Raw genomic sequence first — 24698 nt, 5'->3', positions numbered from 1 at the left:
TAGCACAGCTGAAAACGGTTGTGCTGATTAAAGAAGCAATAAAACTGTCCTTCTTTAGACTAGTTGGGTATCTGGAGCATTAGCATTTGTGGGTTCGATTACAGGCTCAAAATGGCCAGAAACAAATACATTTCTTCTGAAACTTGTCAGTCTATTCTTGTTCTGAGAAATGAAGGCTATTCCATGCTAGAAATTGACAAGAAACTGAAGATCTCGTTCAACGCGGTGTACTACTCCTTTCACAGAACAGCGCAAACTGGCTCTAACCTGAATAGAAAGAGGAGTGGGAGGCCCCGGTGTCTAGTTTGAGAAACAGAACCGGAGTCGCCTGACGTCGCCTCACCTTGACGTTGAGACGGGTGTTTTGCTGGTACTATTTAAATGAAGCTGCTAGTAGAGGACTTGTGAGGCATCTCTTTCTCAAACTATTGTTTCAAAAACAAGGACATTTCTAAGTGACCCCAAACTTTTGAACAGTAGCGTATATTTTTCATATATATATCATACTTACGTAACTTTTGATCAATGTACATCAAAATCTATGCACCTTGATAAAGGTGCAACTGAAAATAGTATATGTCTTACAACATTGTAATAAACTACAAATGCCCTAGAATAGAATAGAATGGAATAAGTAGAAACCCTCCCTCCCTCCCTCCCTCCCTCCCTCCCTCCCTCCCTCCCTCCCTCCCTCCCTCCCTCCCTCCCTCCCTCCCTCCATCCATCCATCCATCCATCCCTCCATCCATCCCTCCATCCATGCATTTACATTACTGTAATTCATGTTAAAATAAATGATACAACAGTTGCACAGAGACTGGTATTTAGCAAATTTTATTAAAACTTTAAATAAACGTATCACAAATATTTAGGCTAGCATAAAACCAATTGTGTCATTATATTTCAAACCATACAACTATATAATGCATATCATGTAGAGTTGTATTTTAGCTCAACATGAAGAAAAAAACTTTTGGGATATGAAAAATCTTTGTGTACCTTTTAGATTAACAAAATATTAAAAAAGAAAAGAAACAAAAATCCTAAATAGATCTTTTTATTAGTAACCAATGTTTCAGATAGATTGTGCATACTGCTGTATCTATTTCACAGGGATATCAAAAGGCTTTAAATTGGGTTGCACCATATTCTCAAATGAAACTTTATGAAATTTGACCTTTGAAGGGACATTTTCTCAGATGCACAGGCGTTGTGATCTATGATATGATCACAAAATCAATCTGAACGTCATTCATGGCAGCAATCACTCATGGGACCAATATGTGATTTGGCACAGATTTCATCCTAAACATAATAATGAAAGGGATGAATGATGAGCAATACGTAAACAACATGATCTTGCACTTTTCATTTTGTGTGTATCCCTAGAAGGAATGGCTAGCATAATGCTGTTTCCTCCTCTTTTTGGCTCTAACATGAGATATTACGTTATACAAAAAGAGTGAGAGAGACAGGGAAAGTTCCAGAAAAAGGAAAGCATCAGTAGTCCTCAGCTGGAAGAGAGAAACAGAAAAGGGAGGTGTTACCCATAGATGAACCAACTGAACCAAGCCAATGAGGAAGAGGAACATGCGATCCCATCCAATCATAGAAAGAGGAGCATGCGATCCCATCCAATCATAGGAAGATCAGAAAACTAAAACAGGAAGTGGTATCATGCAGGCATGCAGTGGCAGTCAGACGTACGATTGCTTACTTTCTATCGTTAGGATACAGGTGCTGGCAGCGGTGCCTCTGCTGTTGACAGCTTTGCACATGTACTCTCCCTCGTCCTCTGGGAAGGTCTCTGGTAGGTAGAGGCAGAATGTCTCCCCTCTCTCTATGTACTGATAGTCCTCACAGTCCTGGAGCATATTCCCCTCAAACCACCAGGTCACCTCCGGCTTGGGCTCCCCGGTGATCTTCACCGTGAACCGCACTGGCTCGGCATCCACCACCGATTGGTTCTTCAGGGGCTTCTTAAACCACGGAGCCCCCGACCTGGCGTGGTCCTCCTCATCCTCATAGGCTGCCGAGCCATTGATGATGCTTCCCTCTTCCTCCTCCTCATCTTCCCTTTTCTGCCAAAGACATGACACGTGATATCACATTTTAGATTTGTGGAACCCCTCCCCCCTCTCACATTACCACTTCGGGCTAAACTGAGCTGTCATGCGTTTTTAGAATGTCATGCGTGTCAAGGATGCCCACAGTTTAACAACGAGAAACCCGATGATTGAACCCGATGAAAGAGGGATTTACTTTTTGGAGAGCGGCGTCAATCTCTTGCTGCTCGAACTGCATCCTCTGCAGCTTCTGTTCCTCCACCCTTTTCCTCTCCTCCCCCTCTCTGGCTTTGGCCATTTGTTCGAACCGTGCGCGCATGTCCACCTTCTGTCTGAAAGGAGCCTCCTCAGCCCCCTTCTCTGTGTCCTTTTTGCCTTCATCATCCTCCTGAAAAAAACAGCCCTCACAGTAAGTGATTTCAGAAGAACATGATACAGACCAACACGTTGGCGTTCCTAAGCGATTCTGAAGGACCATGCTCAAATATATACCTCCTGGACCCGCTCTTCTTCCCTCTCTTTGATTTCCTCGTCTACGGCCTTTCTCTTTGCTCTCACGTCCTCAATCGTTTTCTGGATCTCCTCGTCTTTCAACTGCTTGATCTTCTCAAACTTGGACTTGAGGTTCTTGGCCTGGATGGAGCCGGTCCTCTTGAGTTTCTTCAGCTCCTCATACTCCTTACTCACTGTATCAGAGCTCTCATTCACTTCATCCTTTGGAAAGAAGCACATTGAACTGATGAGTGATGAGGATACGATCACAATCGAAGCATACAGTGAGCTCCAAAAGTATTGGGACAGTGACATCTTTTTGTTGTTGTATTGGCTCTGTAGTCCAGCACTTTGGTGGTACAATTGACTACGAGGTTAGTGCAGACTGTCTTTAATTTGAGGGTATTTTCATCCGTATCGGTTGAACCATTTACAAATTACAGCACTTTTTGTATTTTTTTACGTGTGTATATGTGTATTAAAGTAGTCAAAACTTTAGTACTGGTCCCATATTCCTAGCGCACAATGATGACATTAAGCTTGTGACTCTACGAACTTGTTGGATTCATTTGCTGTTTTGTTTAGGTTGTATTTCAGATTATTTTGTGCCCAATTGAAATGAATGGTCAATAATGTATTGTGTCATTTTGGAGTTTATTCAACTTTTATTGTTAATAAGAATAGAATATGTTTCTAAACACTTATACATTATTGTCAAGTCTACCATGATTATGGAAAGTCAAAAGCTTGTGGTAATCATTGCTGCTAGGAATATGGCACCAAATACTCAACTTTTGACTACTTTAATACACATATAACTGAATTTGTCCAAATAGTTTTGGTCCCTAATATTGGGGGACTGCGTACAAAAAGTGCTGTACTTTCTAAACAGTTCACCCGGTATGGATGAGAATACCCTCAAATGAAACAGTCTGCACTTTAACCTGCTTGTATCATTTCAAATCCAAAGTGCTGGAGTACAGAGCCAAAACAACAAAACAATTGCCACTGTCTCAATACTTTTGGAGCTCACTGTAGGTCTCATGGTTTAAACTGGAGCCGTATGTATCAAGCGTCTCATAGTAGGAGGGCTGATCTAGGATCAGGTCCCACCTGTCCATGTAATCTTGGGATTGTGATCTAAAAGGCAAAACTGATCATAAATCAGCACTCCTACTCTGAGACGCTTGATAAATACAGTCCCTGGTTCTCCTCGTCTTGTCATCAATCTCTGCAGTTGGTAGTTCCATGTCAATATCCATGAGACTTCCCATGTGGGTTTTAGTTAAGAGCATTGTGAGACTGATACCATGTTGATGACTGACCTCTCCCATCTCTTGTCTGAGCTGCTCAAACTCCAGTTTCTCCTGCTCCATTTTCTTTTTGCGCGCCTCCACCTTGCGCTTCCTATCGGCTTCCTCCTTCTGCTTCAGCAGCTCCTCGAAGTTCATCTCTAGTTTCCCAGGGTGCAATGCTTCCTGGGACTCGCTCTTGAACATCCCTTCCTCTTCCTCGTCTAGCACCTGGCGGAATACAAACACAGAGCATGGTGTCATTTGACATTTCACTATGAACCAATCAGAATCAAACAACACAAATAATCTTTAATCACAAATCAATCATCATATCAGCTTCCAATAGCAATTTAATCCACCGGTTTAACCCTCCCAGAATGATTCACAAACAGTGAAGCACCCAATGAAAAGCAAAGCTAAGCAACATAGTCACATTGAACCACAAAGCTAAGAGAACCAAATCACATTGATCTTCTCACCAGATACTGTAAAAAGCCATAGAATGAGATTAATATTTTTAATCTCGTTCTAGTAAATCTTTCAATATCATTGTAGAATCAGTCCAAGTAACCAGGACACATTATTACACACTGATGGGGAGCCACTTTTAAAGCAAGTCAGCAGTGTTAGTATGCCTACTGAATATCCCATTCATACAGACCATTCACATCCATGCATATGACCTTTGACTTACAATAAGAACTTACAGTATTAGCAGTTCATGGGAAACACTGTGTTATTTCTTCTTAGTCAGTGTACAAGTACAATTGTCATTTGAAAGTGAAAATATCTTACTTCTCCATCTTGATATGAAGTCTTAGATTTTTCCCGATCCAGGGGGCTCTTTAAGAAGATCATTTGAAAGTAGGAACAGCAATTGCAAGTGTAGTGTTTCAGTAACGTTACATCATCATGTAGGATTAATCCATGTCCTATTATAGACCAATTAGAGATTGAGTTCTTATATTAAATATAGACTTCCTCAAATGTTAATATTGGGGTTAGTTTTCAGTAGATTATAGCAACATTGGTCCCACTTTAAACAGACTATAACTTTAAATGAACTATAAGAACTATGGAGTCATAATAAGGCCTTCGTAAGGCCTACACAAATCATTTATAAGCAAATGTCATTTGCAGTTTGTTTAAAGTGTGAGCATTACATTTGGATATGAGCTCAGATGACACATCTGGATCAAGCCGAGTTCAAAATAGCGCACAGCGTGAGAAACTGAAGGTATTCATCTGTGACATACACACGCAAAACAAGTTACAAAAAGTAACTCGCTGTGGCTCTAATCATGATGAAAAAACAGGAATAAATTATTCATCAAAATCATTTGAATCTTTTCACATGCTCCTTCTGAACGTAGCCTACTATAACCTACATGTTAGCGCAGGGCTTCATAAGCAACATGCTGGTGCTGCCTGCAGAGGTGTGTTCATAGAGATCCTATGATTCACAAATGTTTCTAAAATCTTTTTTTTTTCCTGGCAAGATGGCAGATTTTTTTATCATGATGCTAAGATACCAAATTCCACTAGTGAATTGTAGGATCTTTATGGGTATGTTACCCAGTCCTACCATATTCTTGCGGGCCTCTGCAAAGAGCCTCTTCTCCTCCTCCAGCCTCCTCTTGGCCTCCTCCTCTGCTTTCTTCTCCTCCGCCTCTCTCCTCTGACGCTCCTTGTCCTCGAAACTGATGCACAGCTTCCCTGGCTTGCTACCCTCCAGGTTCAGCATGGCCAGGAACACCTCATCGTCATCATCCACTATCTGGAGAAGGAGGACAACAACGAAAGAGCTCAAACTAGTGTCTGACATCTCTGGGTGGGATCAGTATGAAAAAGGAACTCTAAACCACCTCCTATGACATGGCAATGACCATAGGAGATGGCAAGACAGCACAAACAGATCTGGGGACCAGGTGTAGTGACCATTATATTACTCTCACTGACCATGCTTTTCCTGGCCTCGGCGAAAGCCCTCCTCTCCTCTTCCATTCGTCTCTTGTACTCTGCCTCTGCTGCCTTGCGCTCATTCTCTACCCTCTGTTTCTCAAGCTCCTCGAAGCTCAGCCTTAGTTTACCAGGCTGGATCACCTCTCTCTCGCCCTGAGCTCCTTGTGAGTCCTCCTCATCGTCGCCCTGCAAACACATCAACTTCCAAAATCACACAAGGCACAAGGCTGGGAAGTATAGCTCAGTTGGTTAGAACGCAGCGCTAACAACAACAACAGTGCAGGTTCAATCCGGGAAGAGCCTCAAAGCACCTTATCGAAGCTTGATTGTACGTAGTGCTAAGTAAATGCTACTGTTAAGAATGCATTGACTGTTTAATACAGTTTTTTTTTTCCCGGGGGGTTTTCTTGTTCAGAAAAGATGGATCGTTTTAGGCCTCATCCCATGTTTACGAGATTATGTTCACCTTTATAACTACATTATACACACCAACATGCAAGCTCTGACAGATTGAGATTGCTTCTTTAAAAGTCTCATCAAGACCTAAAGATGCCACAAGTCAACTTGACACTTCAAAAGCACAAGAGAAAAGATCTGCAGGATGTATGAAGGGGATATGCAGGGTTGGTACAGAATGGCCACACTGATAATTTACCACCAAGGTTTACAGTATCTAGTAAGTCGGAAATATCTCAGCTATTACAAGGAAAGTACAGGCCATTGAAACGTAATATGCTAATAAGGAATGAGCTAATAGTGTTTTATTAGATCTGTCACCATTTCCAGCTTGGCCACTTCGAAGGCTTTCTTCTCCTCTTGCAGACGTCGTTTAGCTTCCCTCTCAGCCTGCTTCCTCAGCCTTTCCTGCCTCTCCTTCTCCGCCTCCTCAAACGTCATCTTCAGCTTCCCAGGAGTCACCTGTTCCTTCTCCGTGGGTTGCTCCTCATCCTCATCCTGCGTTGACCAAGACAGTCTACCTTAGAGACCACCATATCCACATGAAGTAGTGACACAGAACGGCTGTCATGAAAGATGAGATTTTCCTAGTTTCCTAGAAACACCTACAGTGCCTTGCAAAAGTATTCATCCCTCTTGGCGTTTTTCCTATTTTGTTGCATTACAACCTTTAACTTAAATGGATTTTTATTTGGATTCCATTTAATGGACATGCACAAAATTGGTCAAATTGGTGAAGTGAAATGAAAAAAATTACAAACAGAAAAGTGGTGCGTGCATATGTATTCACCCTCTTTGCTATGAAGCCCCTAAATAAGATCTGGCGCAACCAATTACCTTCAGAAGTCACATAATTAGTTGAATAAAGTCCACCTGTGTGCAATATAAGTGATCTGTCATACATCTGTTCTGAAAGGCCCCAGAGTCTGCAACACCACTAAGCAAGGGGCACCACCGAGCAAGCGGCACAATGAAGACCAAGGAGCTCTCCTAACAGGTCAGGAACAAAGTTGTGGAGAAGTACAGATCAGGGTTGGGTTATAATATATTGGAAACTTTGAACATCCCACGGAGCACCATTAAATACACTATTAAACAATTGAAATAATGGCACCACAACAAACCTGCCAAGAGAGGGCCGCCCTCCAAAACTCCCAGGCAAGGAGGGCATTAATCAGAAAGGCAACAAGGAGACCAAAGATAACCCTGAAGGAGCTGCAAAGCTCCACAGCGGAGATTGGAGTATCTGTCCATAGGACCATTTTAAGCCATACACTCCACAGAGCTGGGCTTTACGGAAGAGTGGTCAGAAAGAGCCATTGTTTAAAGAAAAAAATAAGAAAACACGTTTGGTGTTCGCCAAAAGGCATGTGGGAGACTCTCCAAACATATCAAAGAAGGTACTCTGGTCAGATGAAACTGAAATTGAGCTTTTGGTCATCAAGGAAAACACTATGTCTGGCACAAACCGAACATCTCTCATCACCCCGAGAACACCATCCCCACAGTGAAGCATGGTGGTGACAGCATCATGCTGTGAGGATGTTTTTCATCGGCAGGGACTGGGAAACTGGTCAGAATTGAAGGAATGATGGATGGTGCTAAATACAGGGAAATTCTTGAGGGAAACCTGTTTCAGTCTTCCAGAGATTTGAGACTGGGACGGAGGTTCACCTTCCAGCAGGACAATGACCCGAAGCATACTGCTACAGCAACACTCGAGTGGTTTAAGGGGAAACATTTAAATGTCTTGGAATGGCCTAGTCAAAGCCCAGACCTGAATCCAATTGAGAATCTGTAGTATGACTTAAAGATGACTGTACACCAGCGGAACCCATCCAACTTGAAGGAGCTGGAGAAGAATGGGCAAAAATCGCAGTGGCTAGATGTGCCAAGATTAGAGAGACATGCCCCAAGAGACTTGCACCTGTAATTGCTGCAAAAGGTGGCGCTACAAAGTATTGACCTTGGGGGGATGAAAAGTTATGCACGCTCAATTTTTCTGTTTTTTTGTGTTATTGCTTGTTTGTTTCACAATAAAATATATTTTGTATCTTCAAAGTGGTAGGCATGTTGTGTAAATCAAATAATACAAACCCCCCAAAAATCAATTTTAATACCAGGTTGTAAGGCAATAAAATAGGAAAAATGCCAAGGGGGTGAATACTTTCGCACGCCACTGTAAGCTGTTCCTTTGTCCTACCAAAACTACTTCTCTGTGGGCTGCTCCTCATCCTGCTTTGATATAAACAATCTACACTTAGACCCCCATTTTACCACAAGGTATTGACACAGACAGAATAGATTTCATTAAGGATTTTCCTTGAAACACTTAAGCTCTTTCTTTGTCCTGTGGGCTGACATAAACAATCTACACCTAGACCACCATATTCCCACGAAGTATTGTATTGACGTTTTGACACAGACACATGGATATAATGGCTTTCATGAAATATTTGATTTTCCAAGATTTCCTCCTAAAACAGTTACGCTGCCAGTCCTGCCAAAGCCTATTGGAAAGGTCCTCCTCAGCTCACCTGTACAACCGAGCGCCGCTTGGCCTCGCGGAAGGACTGCTTGTTCTCATCGTAGCGCTTCTTCTTCTCCTCCTCAGTCCTCTTCTTCAGCTCTTCCTCACGGTTCTTCTCCAGGTCCTCAAAGTTCATCTTGATCCTGCCTGGAGGTCGCGACGGCTTCGATGGCACCACACAGACCAGGATGCTGTCATCTCCCTCCTGACATAAGTGGAGCCAATGTGAGAAAAGGAAATTACATTCAACATGTGATAAGATATGATATGATAAGACAATACTTTATTGATTCCTAAAGGGGGTTTAGCACATAAAACATCAGCAACACAAACCATTTCCTGGTTTGTGAACTTGACAAGTGCTAAAGTGGTTGTGTTTAACCAAGTAATGGACTAAAGCTATGTTATACATTATGAAATTACTAGTTGATACGTGCCTATGTTATGTCAAAATAAAGAGAAAAATCCCCACTAACAAAACACAGAGAGAGAGAGAGAGAGAGAGAGAGAGAGTAAGAAAGAGAGAGAGAGAGAGAGAGAGAGAGAGAGAGAGAGAGAGAAGCTAACAGCCCATAAAATAGAACATTCTTTCGGCCTAATGGCCACCATTTTCAATGGGTCAGTCTGTGAATGTCAGCCCTAAAATAGGAGGGGCTAATTTAGTCAGTGGTGTGGGAAACAGTTGCCAGTCACATGTTGTCTACACCTGACAGTGTATGTGGCTCAAGCAGCAGCAGAACTTGTAAGCACGGTGGCCCAATTGTTTATAGCTCACTCGGTCAGTACTGGCTCAGGTTAAAGCTACCGCCCACCCTCAATAAAGACTTCCCCAAGTTTTGTCTCACTACTATACAGTCAAGGTACATGCAGTAGGTTGCAGTGAAAGGAGACAATGGAGATTGAAGTCCATATAGCTTTCACCTTGTTCAAGAAACAAATAGATCACTGGAGTAGAACGAAGATCAACAACGTGTGTACAGTGAGCACTGAATACAAGCATTAGGCATAATGCTTCCTAGTACTTCCTAGTGTGTGTTGTCACTTCCTGAAATCTACCACCTTATCGTATCTAGGTCAACATGAATTTGGAGAACTGGCTTCGGTCCAGTTTGGCATGGTTATAGCTACAGCATTGCAACTAGCGCTGAATGCCTTTCGAAAGCAGCAATTTAGTTTGTGATCCATTCTAAGGATACTAAAGCCACTACGCGATGACAAGTGAGGAAAACCTTGTTCAACTTGACAGATACACCCAAAATTCATAGCATACGACCTGAATGTGTGTTCTCAGAGCTGCTGTGGCTTGCAGCCCCATTGGACTCCACTGCAGGATTTCCCTCCAACCTGCACCAACTGTTAGCCTTTCAAATGGCACTTAAAATAACTCATCTGGGAGGCAGCTGAGGATTACCTGACTGATTACACATAGATGGAGGCCAGCCCCTCAGTAGAGGCAGCGACTGAGCAATCCAGCCCCACTGTCCCACTTCCCCTATAGGCTACACTACAGTATACCTGGAAGTAATCCCGCATGTTTACCTCTGCGGCTTTCTTGGCCAGCTCCTTCTGCATCTTCGCTTTCTCCATGATGTCCTGTGTGGCGCGCTTCTTCCTCTCCTCCTCCATCCTCTTCCTCTCCTCCTCCTGTCTCTGCTTCTCCATCTCGGCAAACTTCCCCTTCACGCTACCTGTAGAGTGTAGAACCCACACGTGGATGATGGTGAAGATGAGGCCACAGCACAAACAACAGGGTCGTGTTCGTTAGGCATGCAACGTTTTAAAACGTTTTGCAGCTGGAATTGAAAATGAGCGCTCCTTATTGGATGAGTCCAGGTAGTCCCTCCCTTTTTCAGTCCGTATCCTTTCAGTTTGTTGCCAAATGAATTTGCCCCATGGGTTGAGATGAGAATTAGAACAGAGCCCTCTTCCTCAGTCCTCTCCCACAGCCCACCTGCCCTCCTCTACACCCTCAACAATACCCCCATTTCCTACCTGTGATCTTGGGGACGTAGGATTTCTCTACCTTGGCTGGCTTCACCTCCTCCTCCTCATCACTGGAGGCAAGTAGTTCTTTTATCTGTGGTGGATCAGAGGGAGAGCTTTGCTGAGAGGTTACCAGTTTATCTGGGATCATCTGCTTTGCACGCTCAGGAGCCATGCTGGTCCCAGCAAGTTCTCAAGCCCCTAATCCTGTGTATTTGCACATGCATGTGACCTGCAGGGAGGCCTCTGATTGGATCATGTGGTTGTGACATGGGGGGAGATCAGCATTAAGGCATCCCGTCTTGGAGAGTTGACTACGATAGTACAGGGCGTTTTCTCTCCTCCCCCCCCCCCCCCCCTCCTGAGTATCAATGTGTTAATCCCTCGTATCGGTCACTGTTTGTTTTACCACGCTGCAACCTGTGATACAGCTTGTGATAAAGGACAACATGCATAAAATGCACAGTTGATTTAGTATGTTATCAGTAATTATCAGTAAAAAAATGTTTAGAATAATCACCCTAGATGGATAAAAGCACAACCCAAACACAATTATAAGGTACTTCAATTAAATTAAAAAAGAAAAAAAATCTGCACAAAGTGATGTGATGATGTTCTCCAGTACACCCACACTGTGGTTGTTGAGGCTAGTGCTCCATACCATGCAGGTCACAGTTAGTTGGGGTTATCTCTGTCTTGTTTGACCTCCGACCTGTTGCTTCCTGCGGTTGTATTCCCTCTCCTTGACATACTGCTCCTTCCTCTTCTGGTGCTCCTCCTGGCTCCTCCTACTGTTGCGCTCCTCCCTGGCCTTCTGCATGGCCTCAAACTTGTTCTTCACGTCAGCCTTACCAATCTGGGGCACGTAGCTCCTGGCCACCGGCTTTTTGAAGCGCAGGAGTCTCTGGAGAAAGATGAAGATACACGTGTCAATGTAAAAAAAAAAAATTGTAAAGGATTGGGAGTGTGCTATGGGAAAGATTCATAGGAGTGAGATCCATAGGGCTGAGAGTCTCAGAACTCAAACACGTTTTGAATAGTGCCATTCAGTTGAACGCTGCAGAAACCTTATGAGAGATCTACAGGCACACTCCCTGATGTAACATCAGTAATTGTCTCGACAACCCTATTCAGTAAGCTAATACGTCAACTCCAACAGGATAAACTCACAGATATGGCCGTGCCTCACCTCTTGTTTCAGTGCCACTTCAGATATGTTCTGTAACTGGTCTTTCTCTTCTTCCTCTTTTTCATTGTCCATGTCGTGAGCCACACCATTTTGTCCCTCATCCTTCTTGTCCTTCCTCGATCTTGACCTTTGCATCGGCTTGTCCTTTGCCGTGTCATTTTCCCTGTGCTCCGCCTCACTCATGTCGTGTGCCTCATCTTCCTCGTCCTCCTCAGGCTCTGTGTGAACCTCGTCCTCTTCGGTGTGAACCTCTTCCTCATTCTCGCTAAGTGCCTCGTCATGCTTGTCAGGTGGGGCATCGTCCTCTTTGTGTGCCCCGAGACCGTGCCACTCGGTCGCGACGTCGCCATGCGCGTTCTCATTCGTATCGTTCAGGCCGTGTGCCACCTCAGTCATGTCGTATGCGACATCCGCAACATTCTGTGCCACCTCAGTCATGTCTGCGCCACTCTGACAAATTGACAAGGTCCTCTTCAAATGTTACCTGTCAAAAAAAGAAAGGTAACATTACGGTATCGTACATATAACAACCTATTAATCTTCACATAATCACTTTATTATTTATTGTGCATATCGCTTTAACAATTATATTGAGCTCCTCTTTCCCATATTCAAACTTACTCAACCAAAAAATGCTAACTAAATGTAGTCTCATTCATCTCAACCATCATCAAAGATTTACATTTACATTTACATTTAAGTCATTTAGCAGACGCTCTTATCCAGAGCGACTTACAAATTGGTGCGTTCACCTTAAGACATCCAGTGGAACAGCCACTTTACAATAGTGCATCTAAATCTTTTAAGGGGGGGGGGGGGTGAGAAGGATTACTTTATCCTATCCTAGTTATTCCTGAAAGAGGTGGGGTTTCAGGTGTCTCCGGAAGGTGGTGATTGACTCCGCTGTCCTGGCGTCGTGAGGGAGTTTGTTCCACCATTGGGGGCCAGAGCAGCGAACAGTTTTGACTGGGCTGCGCGGGAACTGTACTTCCTCAGTGGTAGGGAGGCGAGCAGGCCAGAGGTGGATGAACGCAGTGCCCTTGTTTGGGTGTAGGTAAAGATAGTAATGTAATAAAGATAGTAATGATAGTAATGTAAAGATAGTAATTTGTAGGTAAAGATGTAATGGTCTGACAGATCTACCAATGATGGACTTCAGATTGAGCTGACTGAACAAACTATATTGAATAGGCAACCATTTTACAGGTAAACATTACAAATTGCCCTTTCTGAAATGCGGTGTGGTAAATGGCTAGCCTATATGGACGTCAAGAATGTGTGTAACTTTGAATATCTGTCATTGTTTTACTACCCTACATATTACACTGTAAAGCACTTTGTGACAACTACTGTAAAAGGCCTCTATAAAACACATTAGATTGATTAATTAATACCCTGCCTACACAATATCACATTATAAATAAACACAATTGCTGAGCATCTGAAGTCTTGCGAGTGTCTGTTTGGGGAGGCAGGCACCTCATGGCTGCTGCAGTTTAGGGGAGGAAAGGGTTGCTCCTCCTCCTCCTCCCCCTCCTCCTCCCCAGTGCAGGGTCAGAACGCTAAGTATAGCCCACTTGTGTGTCCAGGCCATGTGATCATGGCTATTTCTGATGAGTGATATGCGGTGGGATAGAGCTAGGGTCGGCAGCCGCATGTCGCCCAACAGACCCTTGACAAAACGGACAGACTTAGTCCCAGACAATCGGATGAGCAAGACATGTTTGGGCCATAGTGTCATCAGACACTAAAAAGGTTACTGTTGATCCGTGTGTTAGAAATCTGAGCTTGGCATCTGGCATGGCTATACATTTTGAATATGTTCTCATCAATTCACTTGGTAATAATACTGACGTAAACAGTCAGGGGTTTGCGGTGAACAAAGGGCAGTGCAAAGTACCGCTAAACATGTGCATGTGACCAATACAATTTGATTTGATTTGAATTTTTAAAAATATAGGCCAACAAATACAATGTCATTGATTTGACTGATTGATGGATTGAACGCTTTTTGTCAAAAGGACCACCTGTTGCAAATTTGACTTTGAGTTCAAGTTCAGATCGATTTCCCATTACACACCTGATAGACAGCTGTGTTGGCACATATCACATCAACTACTGTGAGTACGACAACTACTGTGACGTTGATGGTATGGATTACCAGTCTGAGAGTAACAGGTAATTAACTGGATTCTAACAATATATGAATAACCCAAGGCTTCTTTCTAAAAAAAAAATTGTATCTCAACCAATGCACTATTAGACTGGGATCAGTATATCTGTTACAGCTGTGGATTTGGTCATCAGAATACACTGCCCTCTTCAATCCAGCTGTGACAACCAGGCATCATAATAAAGGTGATAAATCATGTAAATGTTTTATTTTTATTTTTTAAATGATACCCTTTTTATGGCAAAATTGTCTCTTTGTATATCACAAATGGACACTAATCCAAATGATGCAATATAGGGATGCAGTGACCAAACACAAAGCCCAAGTCACCATCTCTCTACAAAGAAGTTGTCAAGCCTTTGCTGAAACACAAATACCATTAGAAAATATAATTCCAGGCACATTTATAGTATTGTTGAAGCACTTCCATATGGTGTATAAACTTAAGTAGCCTATCAATCATGACCTCATATTTAATCATTTAGAGTATAACATATTGGCAAGAAGAGTTATTACTGTAAAAAAAAAGATCTACAGTCTATTGAATTACAGTTACACCCATGAGTACTTTTCTTGACCCCACATTTCATGCAAGGATTTGCCTCGAATAACTTGAACTGCCATATCATAGTTAACCAACACATTTAGGCCTGGCAAGTGAAGTCCTATTTTGGTCTAACAGATATACTCAGCTGCCACTAAATACCATGACAATGTGCTGGAAGAATCTGTGTGTTCAAATAAAAAATAATCTGTGTTTTAAAAGAACATATCTGGATTTCTTTGATGTTTGGTCATGTTAGACCGACATTAAAAAGTAAGAGTACCAAACTAACAGAATATTTTATTTTACAGCTAAACAAAACATGTTTTTGTGTATTTTTTTTATACCCAACAGCTGAATGACAAAGCAAAGTCAACTAGGCCTGACTGAAACATTATAACTTTCAATATTTCACCTTTTTATATGACTAAATTATAGTTTGCCTAGCATTCTTTTTAAAAATGTACATTACAAATCTCAATTTAAAGATCAACACTTGAGGGGCAAATTTGAAACTCTCCCTCAACAGGTGAATTTTAACATCCACATAACACACATTATCTTCAACTAAAGTCTTGCAGGAAAAAAAACGTTTACCTGTTTCAGTGTAATATCCTCCTTTATCATATGAATTTTCTGTACAAATAGTGGATTAAAACAAAAGTAATGGCAAGATGACAAATCCCAACTTGTCAAAGCACGGAGATGTGTGCGCCCTGTTCACTGTCAGACGACTCAAAGTCGAATGGGTGAGGTTACATATCCGTAACCAGCTTCCATAAAAGTAGGCCTACCGCTACTTTTGCCGTCTAACGCATTCCGCGCGCGCCAGCGCCAGCTTCAGCTGTCGCCCCAAATACGCATGGTGCTTTCTGTTCGCTTGATGCAGATACAGCTGCAGTTCTCTCAGCCAGTCTCCCTGCCTGTGTTTGTATTTGTCAAATGGTATATTCCCTGCCTTTATAACGACATTGCGTGAGTTAAGGAAGGCTACATTTAATAAACTATTTTGTTGGCATGTTATCTTTCAGCAATTTGGCTACTACTAGTCCTATGATTCACCCTTTTCCACCAGAACATACATATTGTCTTTAAAAAAAAATGCTGACAGTGTGGTAGGCTTGCTATTTGAACATGTCCAGTGGAGGCTGCTGGGAGGAGGACGGCTCATAATAATGTCTAGAACGGAGCGAATGGAATGGTATCAACTGATGAGTTTGTTGTATTTGATACCATTCCACCTATCCCACACCAGCCATTACCAGGAGCCTGTCCTCCCCAATTAAGGTGCCACCAACCTCCTGTGGTTGAGACATAAACATGTGTGAAACTTGCACAATACTGAACTCATCATTAGGCCTATGTCAAATATAAAAATGGTGTTTACATGAGAGACTGGCTCAAACTCATGATAGGGTATGCCTACTTCTCAGGACGCATTCCAAGTTCCACTGTTCATCCCTAACTTTTATATGGAATACATTCATAATCAGCTCGGGACACAGTCGAAGGTGGCAGGTACCCTGGTGGTTAGAGTGTTAGGCCAGTAATCAAAAGGTTGCTGGTTCAAATACCTGAGCTGACACAGTAAAAAAGCTTGAGCAAGTCACTTATCCCTCATTTGCTCCACGGTTGCCATACTACTATGTCTGACCCTGGAAAACAACACATTTCACTGCACCTATCTGCTTGTTGGTGTTGAGAGGCAGGATGGCTTATCTGGTATGAGTGAAAGCAGGTTGCCTTTGTTTTCCCACTGCAGCCCAGCAATAACCCAAATATCACTGTCACTGTGCGATGCAATGACGGCTAGCTGCCTAGGCTACATATCAGTGTCTCAAGGGCCATACAATAACAGGTTTACAGTCTTACTTTGTCATATAATAACCCACATATTCCATATACAGCATCAGTCATTTAGGGTCAAGCATTTGTCCAAAGTCTATACCATTCTGTATGATATTACTAACCCCACTACTCCTCATAGTAGGCTGATGCCTCTGAAGTATGATGAGAAAGTAGTGTTCACCAAGGGAAAAATGGTGGTGTAGATATTGGGGGAGGGACGAACAGTAGCCGGGGGGTCCTCCCCTGGAATTGTTTTTGAGATTTCCTGCAATTTCCTGCCATCCTATACAGTTTGGCATGACTTATTAGCCTTCGATTGAGGGGTTTTGAGGGGGATATGGAAGGGTATTTTGAAAACACAGTATAAGTGGGGGGAAAAAAACACTTCAAAAACCCCACCTCAAATCTCAACTGTTTAAAAAGTGCTCGCTATTTCCTCATAGAGGATGATGTCAATTCAGATCAAATCAAATCACATTTTGTCGTGACATTTACTTTAAAGGTCGACTTGGGTCAAAAACACAAAAAGAACTGCTTTAAACTGTATAACAGATCAATCCACCATCATACCAGGTCATTTAATGCTTACATTTATTTTTGTATGAATAACATATTTGGCTACAGAAGTGCCATTTCTTACCGATCTCTACAGCTTCCGTCCAAAAACAAGTCCTGTGAAATGACGTCAACACGTACTGGAGGAGTTACTGGCTAGCTAAAGTGGCTAACGAACTAGCTTCGTTTGTCACGGTGCGCATGACCAGAACGACACATCGATGAACGACCAAAGGCATACCTCATTTCTGTTTGAAAATTGAGAAAGAGAAGAGTTTGAATTTTTTTCTTGAAAGCAAATTTCTTGCAATTCTAAACATTTTGCCATCGCTAATGATGCGGTCATATACTATCTTTAGGGGGATTTTAGAGAAACTAACAGGGGGGGGGGGGGTTGACCTATTCTGAATATTGTAGCAATTTTAACCTATGGTGCTCACCATAGTGAAGGATGTAATAGAAACCCTGATTCAGACACATTTGTCAGCTCTTATCAGTCACACTAATGACAGTCTCACAGCTGCTGACTCACTGACTCACTGGCCAGTCTGGCCTCTTCTTCACACAGCTGGAGCATTAGGAGCATTAGGAGCATGTTTGTGAGCAGTACACTGGCCATGCACGGGAATGTATCATGTATCAGGGCGCCGGAGAAGATGGCTGACATTTTACGTGCACCTAACCAATTGTGTTTTTTGTTTGTTTTTTTGTGTTGTTTGTAACTTATTTTTGAACTCATTCCGTACATGATGTTGCTGCTACAGTCTCCTATGACCGAAAATAACTTCTGGACATCAGAACAGCAATTACTCACCACGAACTGGCAGAAGCTTTTTTTTTATTTAACAAGTCCGACGAGCCCGATGTGAAGGACATTCTGCTTTCCCGGGAACAGGCCCAAATCCCCGTCATTTGCGTGAATAGAAGACGGAGAAAAAGAGGACGGAGGTCGGGCTGCCTTCTGAGAATTCAGAGGCAATTGAATAAACCCCCACTACAGTGGCTTATGAAAGTATTCACGCACCTTGGCATTTTTCCTATTTTGTTGCCTTACAACCTGGAATTAAAATAGATTTTGGGGGGTTTGTATCATTTGATTTACACAACATGCCTACCACTTTGAAGATACAAAATATTTGTTGGGGTGAAACAAACAAGAAATAACACAAAAGTCAATACTTTGTACAGACACCTTTTGCAGCGATTACAGCTGCAAGTCTCTTGGGGCATGTCTCTATAAGCTTGGCACATCTAGCCACTGGGATGTTTGCCCACTCTTCAAGGCAAAACTGCTCCAGCTCCTTCAAGTCGGATGGGTTCAGCTGGTGTACAGCAATCTTTAAGTCATACCACAGATTCTCAATTGGATTGAGGTCTGGGCTTTGACTAGGCCATTCCAAGACATTTAAAAGTTTCCCCTTAAACCACTCGAGTGTTGCTGTAGCAGTATGCTTAGGGTCATTGTTCTGCTGGAAGGTGAACCTCCGTCCCAGTCTCAAATCTCTGGAAGACTGAAACAGGTTTCCCTCAAGAATTTCCATGTATTTAGCGCCATCCATCATTCTTTCAATTCTGACCAGTTTCCCAGTCCCTGCCAATGAAAAGGATCCCCACAGTAAAGCATGGTGGTGGCAGCATGGTGTTCTCAGGGTGATGAAAGGTTTAGGGTTTGTGCCAGACATAGTGATCTTCTTGATGGCCAAAAAGCTCAATTTTAGTACTTTCTTCCATATGTTTGGGGAGTCTCCCACATGCCTTTTGGCGAACATCAAACGTGTTTGCTTATTTCTTTCTTTAAGCAATGGCTTTTTTTCTGACCACTCTTCTGTAAAGCCCAGCTCTGTGGAGTGCACGGCTTAAAGTTGACCTATGGACAGATACTCCAATCTCCGCTGTGGAGCTTTGCAGCTCCTTCAGGGTTATCTTTGGTCTCTTTGTTGCCTCTCTGATTAATGCCCTCCTTGCCTGGTCTGTGAGTTTTGGTGGGTGGCCCTCTCTTGGCAGGTTTGTTGTGGTGCCATATTCTTTCAATTTCTTTAGAATGGATTTAACTTCAGGGGGGCAGTATTGAGTAGCTTGGATAAAAAGGTGCCCAGAGTAAACTGCCTGCTACTCAGTCCTAAAAGCTAGAATATGCATATAATTAGTAGATTTGGATAGAAAACACTCTGAAGTTTCTAAAACTGTTTGAATGATGTCCATGAGTATAGCAGAACTCCTATGGCAGGCAAAAACCTGAGAAACAATCCATCCAGGAAGTGGGAAATCTGAGGTTTGTAGTTTTTCAACTCTTTGCCTATCCAAGATACAGTGAAAATGGGGTCATATTGCACTTCCTATGGCTTCCACTAGATGTCAACAGTCGTTAGGATCTGGTTTGATGCTTCTACTGTGAAGGAGGGGGGGATGCGAGCTGAATGAGTCAGAGGACTGCCAGAGTGGCATGAGCTGGTCATGCGCGTTCACGTGATAGGTAGCTTGCGTTCCATTGCAATTCTACAGACAAAGGAATTCTCCGGTTGGAACATTATTGACGATTTATGATAAAAACATCCTAAAGATTGATTCTATACTTAGTTTGACATGTTTCTATGAACTGTAATATGACTTTTCGACTGAACTTCGCCTGGACCTGCCTGCGCGTCGTCAGTTTGGATTGTGTACTAAACGTGTGAACAAAAAGGAGGTATTTGGACATAAATGATGGACTTTATCGAACAAATCAAACATTTATTGTGGAACTGGGATTCCTGGGAGTGCATTCTGATGAATATCATCAAAGGTAAGTGAATATTTATAATGCTATTTCTGACTTTGTTGACTCCACAACATGGGGATATCTGTATGGCTTGTTTGGGCTCTGAGCGCTGTACTCAGATTATTGCATGGTGTGCTTTTTTGGTAAAACTTTTTTAAAATCTGAGACAGCAGTTTCATTAAGGAGAAGTTTATCTAAAGTTCCATGCATAACACGTATTTTCATCAACATTTATGATGATTATTTTTGTAAATTGATGTGGCTCTCTGCAAAATCACCAGATGTTTTGGAAGCAAAACATTACTGAATGTAACGCGCCAATGTAAACTGAGATTTTTGGATATAAACATGAACTTTATCGAACGAAACATACATGTATTGTGTAACATGAAGTCCTATGAGTGTCATCTGATTAAGATCATCAAAGGTTAGTGATTAATTTTATCTCTATTTCTGCTTTTTGTGACTCCTCTCTTTAGCTGGAAAAATGGTTGTGTTTTTCTCCGACTATATAATAACCTAACATAATCGCTTGTTGTGCTTTCGTCGTAAAGTCTTTTTGAAATCTGACACGTTGGCTGGATTCACAACAAGTGTAGCTTTAATTTGGTGTATTGCATGTGTGATTTCATGAAAGTTAAATTTTTATAGTAAATTTATTTGAATTTGGCATTTTCACTGGATGTTGGCCATATCCCAGAGAGGTTAATGGTGCTCCGTGGGATGTTCAAAGTTTCAGATATATTTTTATAACCCAACCCTGATCTGTACTTCTCCACAACTTTGTCCCTGACCTGTTAGGAGAGCTCCTTGGTCTTCATGGTGCCGCTTGCTTGGTGGGGCCCTTTGCTTAGTGGTGTTGCAGACTCTGGGGCCTTTCAGAGCAGGTGTGTATATTATACTGAGATCATGTGACAGATTACACACAGGTGGACTTTATTTCAGTAATTATGAGACTTCTGAAGGTAATTGGTTGCACCAGATCTTATTTAGGGGCTTCATAGCAAAGGGGGTGAATACATATGCATGCACCACTTTTCTGTTTTTTAGTTTTTAGATTATTTTTAAACAAGATATTTTTTAAATTTCACTTCACCAATTTGGACTATTTTGTTTATGTCCATCATATGAAATCCAAACGAAATCCATTTAAATTACACATTGTAAAACAACAAAATACAAAAAATGCAAAGGGGGATGAATACTTTTGCAAGGCACTGTACCTTTCATTCTACTAGCTAACATGCAATCATTGGAAAATAAATCAACAACCTACGAGGAAGATTAAACTACCAACAGGAATGCTTCACGGAGTTGGGGCTTGAACGACAACATTATCAACATACAACTGGTTATACGCTGTATCGGCAGGATAGAACAGCAGCATCTGGTAAGACAAGGGGGTGCTGACTATGTATATTTTTAAACAACAGCTGGTGCACGATATCTAAGGAAGTCTCAAGGATTTGCTCACCTGAGGTAGAGTATCTCATGATCATCTGTAGACCACACTATCTGCCTAGAGAGCATTCATCTGTATTTTTTGTAGCATTCTACATACCACCACAGGCCAATGCTGGCAGTAAGACCGCACTCAATATGCTGTATTCTGCAATAAGCAAACAGGAAAACACTCATCCAGAAGCGGCGCTCCTAGTGGCCGGGCACTTTAATGCAGGGAAACTTAAATCCGTTTTACCAAATTTCTATCAGCATGTTAAATGTGCAACCAGAGGGTAAAAAACTCTAGACCACTTTTACTCCACACACAGAGACGCATACAAAGCTCTCCCTCGCCCTCCATTTGGCAAATCTGACCATAATTCTATCCCCCTGATTCCTGTTTACAAGCAAAAATTAAAGCAGGAAGCACCAGTGAGATGAAGCAGATGCTAAGCTACAGGACTGTTTTGTTTGCACAGACTGGAATATGTTCTGGGTTTCTTCCGATGGCATTGAGGAGTACACCACATCAGTCATTGGCTTCATCAATAAGTTGCTTCGATGACATCATCCCCACAGTGACTGTACATACATACCCTAACCAGAAGCCATGGATTACAGGCATCCGCACTGAGCTAAAGGCTAGAGCTGCCACTTTCAAGAAACTCTAACCCGGAAGCTTATAAGAAATCCTGCTGTGCCCTCCAATGAACCATCAAACAGGCAAAGCGTCAATACAGAACTACGATCAAATCGTACTACACCGGCTCCGACGCTCGTTGGATGTGGCAGGAAGCACAGCCGAGAGCTGCCCAGTGACACAAGCCTACCAGACGAGCTAAACTACTTCTGCGCTCGCTTTGAGGAAAATAACACTGAAACATGCATGAGAGGACCAGCTGTTCTGACGACTGTGTCATCCCGCTCTCTGCAGCTAATGTGAGTAAGACCTTTAAACAGGTCAACATTCACAAGGCCGCAGGGCCAAATGGATTACCAGGACGTTTACTGCGAGCATGCGCTGACCAACTGGCAAGTGTCTTCACTGACATTTTCAACCTCTCCCTGTCCGAGTCTGTGATACCAACATGTTTTAAGCATACCACCATAGTCCCTGTGCCCAAGAACACTAAGGTAACATGCCTAAATGACTACCGACCCGTAGCACTCACGTATGTAGCCATGAAGTGCTTTGAAAGGTTGGGCATAGCTCACATCAACACCATTATCCCAGAAACCCTAGATCCATTCCAATTTGCATACCGCCCTAACAGATCCACAGATGATGCAATCTCTATTGCACTCCACACTGCCCTTTCCCACCTGGACAAAAGGAGCACATACGTGAGAATGCTATTCATTGACTACAGCTCAGCGTTCAACACCATAGTGCCCTCAAAGCTCATCCATAAGCTAAGGACGCAGGGACTAAACACCTCCGTCTGCAACTGGATCCTGGACGGGCCGCCCCCAGGTGGTAAGGGTAGGTAACTGGAGACTTATATCTCCCTTACTAACTATAAGCATCAGCTGTCATAGCAGCTTACCGATCACTGCACCTGTACACAGCCCATCTGTAAATAGCCCACCCAATTTCCTCATCCACATATTGTTATTTTATTGCTCTTTTGCACCCCAGTATCTCTACTTGCACATCATCATCTGTACATCTATCACTCCAGTGTTAATGCATGTAAATATAAATAAAGGGAACACTAAAATAACACATTCTAGATCTGAATGAATGAAATATTCTTATTAAATACTTTTTTCTTTGCTTAGTTGAATGTGCTGACAACAAAATCACACAAAAATTATCAATGGAAATCAAATGTATCAACCCCTGGAGGTCTGGATTTGGAGTCACACTCAAAATTAAAGTGGAAAACCACACTACAGGCTGATCCAACTTTGATGTAATGTCCTTAAAACAAGTCAAAATGAGGCTCAGTAGTGTGTGTGGCCTCCACGTGCCTGTATGACCTCCCTACAATGCCTGGGCATGCTCCTGATGAGGTGGCGGATGGTCTCCTGAGGGATCTCCTCCCAGACCTGGACTAAAACATCCGCCATGTCCTGGACAGTCTGTGGTGCAACATGGCGTTGGTGGATGGAGCGAGACATGATGTCCCAGATGTGCTCAATTGGATTCAGGTCTGGGGAACGGGCGGGCCAGTCCATAGCATCAATGCCTTCCTCTTGCAGGAACTGCTGACACACTCCAGCCACATGAGGTCTAGCATTGTCTTGCATTAGGAGGAAACCAGGGCCAACCGCACCAGCATATGGTCTCACAAGGGGTCTGAGGATCTCATCTCGGTACCTAATGGCAGTCAGGCAACCTCTGGCTGTGCGGCCCCCCAAAGAAATGCCACCCCACACCATGACTGACCCACCGCCAAACCGGTCATGCTGGAGGATGTTGCAGGCAGCAGAACGTTCTCCACGGCGTCTCCAGACTCTGTCATGTCTGTCACGTGCTCAGTGTGAACCTGCTTTCATCTGTGAAGAGCACAGGGCGCCAGTGGCGAATTTGCCAATCTTGGTGTTCTCTGGCAAATGCCAAACGTCCTGCACGGTGTTGGGCTGTAAGCACAAGCCCCACCTGTGGACATCGGGCCCTCATACCACCCTCATGGAGTCTGTTTCTGACCGTTTGAGCAGACACATGCACATTTGTGGCCTGCTGGAGGTCATTTTGCAGGGCGGCTCTGGCAGTGCTCCTCCTTGCACAAAGGCGGAGGTAGCGGTCCTGCTGCTGGGTTGTTGCCCTCCTACGGCCTCCTCCACGTCTCCTGATGTACTGGCCTGTCTCATGGTAGCGCCTCCATGCTCTGGAGACTACGCTGACAGACACAGCAAACCTTCTTGCCACAGCTCGCATTGATGTTCCATCCTGGATGAGCTGCACTACCTGAGCCACTTGTGTGGGTTGTAGACTCCGTCTCATGCTACCACTAGAGTGAAAGCACCGCCAGAATTCAAAAGTGACCAAAACATCAGCCAGGAAGCATAGGAACTGAGAGGTGGTCTGTGGTCACCACCTGCAGATCCACTCCTTTATTGGGGGTGTCTTGCTAATTGCCTATAATTTCCACCTGTTGTCTATTCCATTTGCACAACAGCATGTGAAATGTAATGTCAATCAGTGTTGCTTCCTAAGTGGACAGTTTGATTTCACAGAAGTGTGATTGACTTGGAGTTACATTGTGTTGTTTAAGTGTTCCCTTTATTTTTTTGAGCAGTGTATTTTGCCACTATGGCCTATTTATTGCCTTACCTCCCTAATCTTACAACATTTGCACACACTGTATATAGATATTTATATTGTGTTAATAACTGTACATATGTCTATCCCATGTGTTGTTTTTGATGCACTGCTTTGCTTTATCTTGGCCAAGTCG

At 43.0% G+C, this 24698-nt stretch overlaps 1 protein-coding gene across 3 annotated transcripts; it reads right to left on the bottom strand.

Annotated features, from left to right (window-relative positions):
- Window positions 1–818: 818 nt before the first annotated feature.
- LOC115108082 (nexilin-like) lies at window positions 819–15554 on the bottom strand. Of its 3 annotated transcripts, XM_029632032.2 has the most exons (15): window positions 15288–15551; window positions 11974–12457; window positions 11497–11688; window positions 10794–10878; window positions 10341–10489; window positions 8809–9006; window positions 6593–6769; window positions 5813–6001; window positions 5439–5630; window positions 4649–4696; window positions 3884–4081; window positions 2559–2780; window positions 2263–2454; window positions 1718–2081; window positions 819–1514 (listed from the first exon to the last, which is right to left on the bottom strand). In XM_029632032.2, exons 2-15 carry the CDS (start codon window positions 12409–12411, stop codon window positions 1501–1503), a joined length of 2658 nt encoding a protein of 885 aa, XP_029487892.1. In that variant the 5' UTR covers window positions 12412–12457; window positions 15288–15551; the 3' UTR covers window positions 819–1500. The 3 variants fall into 3 exon arrangements, with proteins under 3 accessions (XP_029487892.1, XP_064865017.1, XP_029487894.1); XM_065008945.1 differs by lacking the exon at window positions 819–1514 and having other exon boundaries at window positions 1683–2081; window positions 15288–15554; XM_029632034.2 differs by lacking the exons at window positions 819–1514; window positions 4649–4696 and having other exon boundaries at window positions 1683–2081; window positions 15288–15553.
- Between the last annotated feature and the right edge of the window lie 9144 nt (window positions 15555–24698).

This window comes from Oncorhynchus nerka, linkage group LG24, assembly GCF_034236695.1.
Source record: "Oncorhynchus nerka isolate Pitt River linkage group LG24, Oner_Uvic_2.0, whole genome shotgun sequence".
Classification (NCBI taxonomy): domain Eukaryota; kingdom Metazoa; phylum Chordata; class Actinopteri; order Salmoniformes; family Salmonidae; genus Oncorhynchus; species Oncorhynchus nerka.
Note: the sequence above shows the minus strand (reverse complement) of the source record. Positions and strands in the feature narration are given on the sequence as shown.

What these genes read in the sequence shown, in the direction of transcription:
- LOC115108082 (XM_065008945.1), bottom strand. Translation starts at nt 12,411, where the DNA reads ATGACTGAGGTGGCACAGAATGTTGCGGATGTCGCATACGACATGACT. An exon ending in TGGCCAAGAAAGCCGCAGAG is followed by an intron (nt 9,007 to 10,340) that starts GTAAACATGCGG and finishes CACTTATGTCAG; the next exon opens with GAGGGAGATGACAGCATCCT. An exon ending in CAGAGGCCCGCAAGAATATG is followed by an intron (nt 4,697 to 5,438) that starts GTAGGACTGGGT and finishes ATCTTCTTAAAG; the next exon opens with AGCCCCCTGGATCGGGAAAA.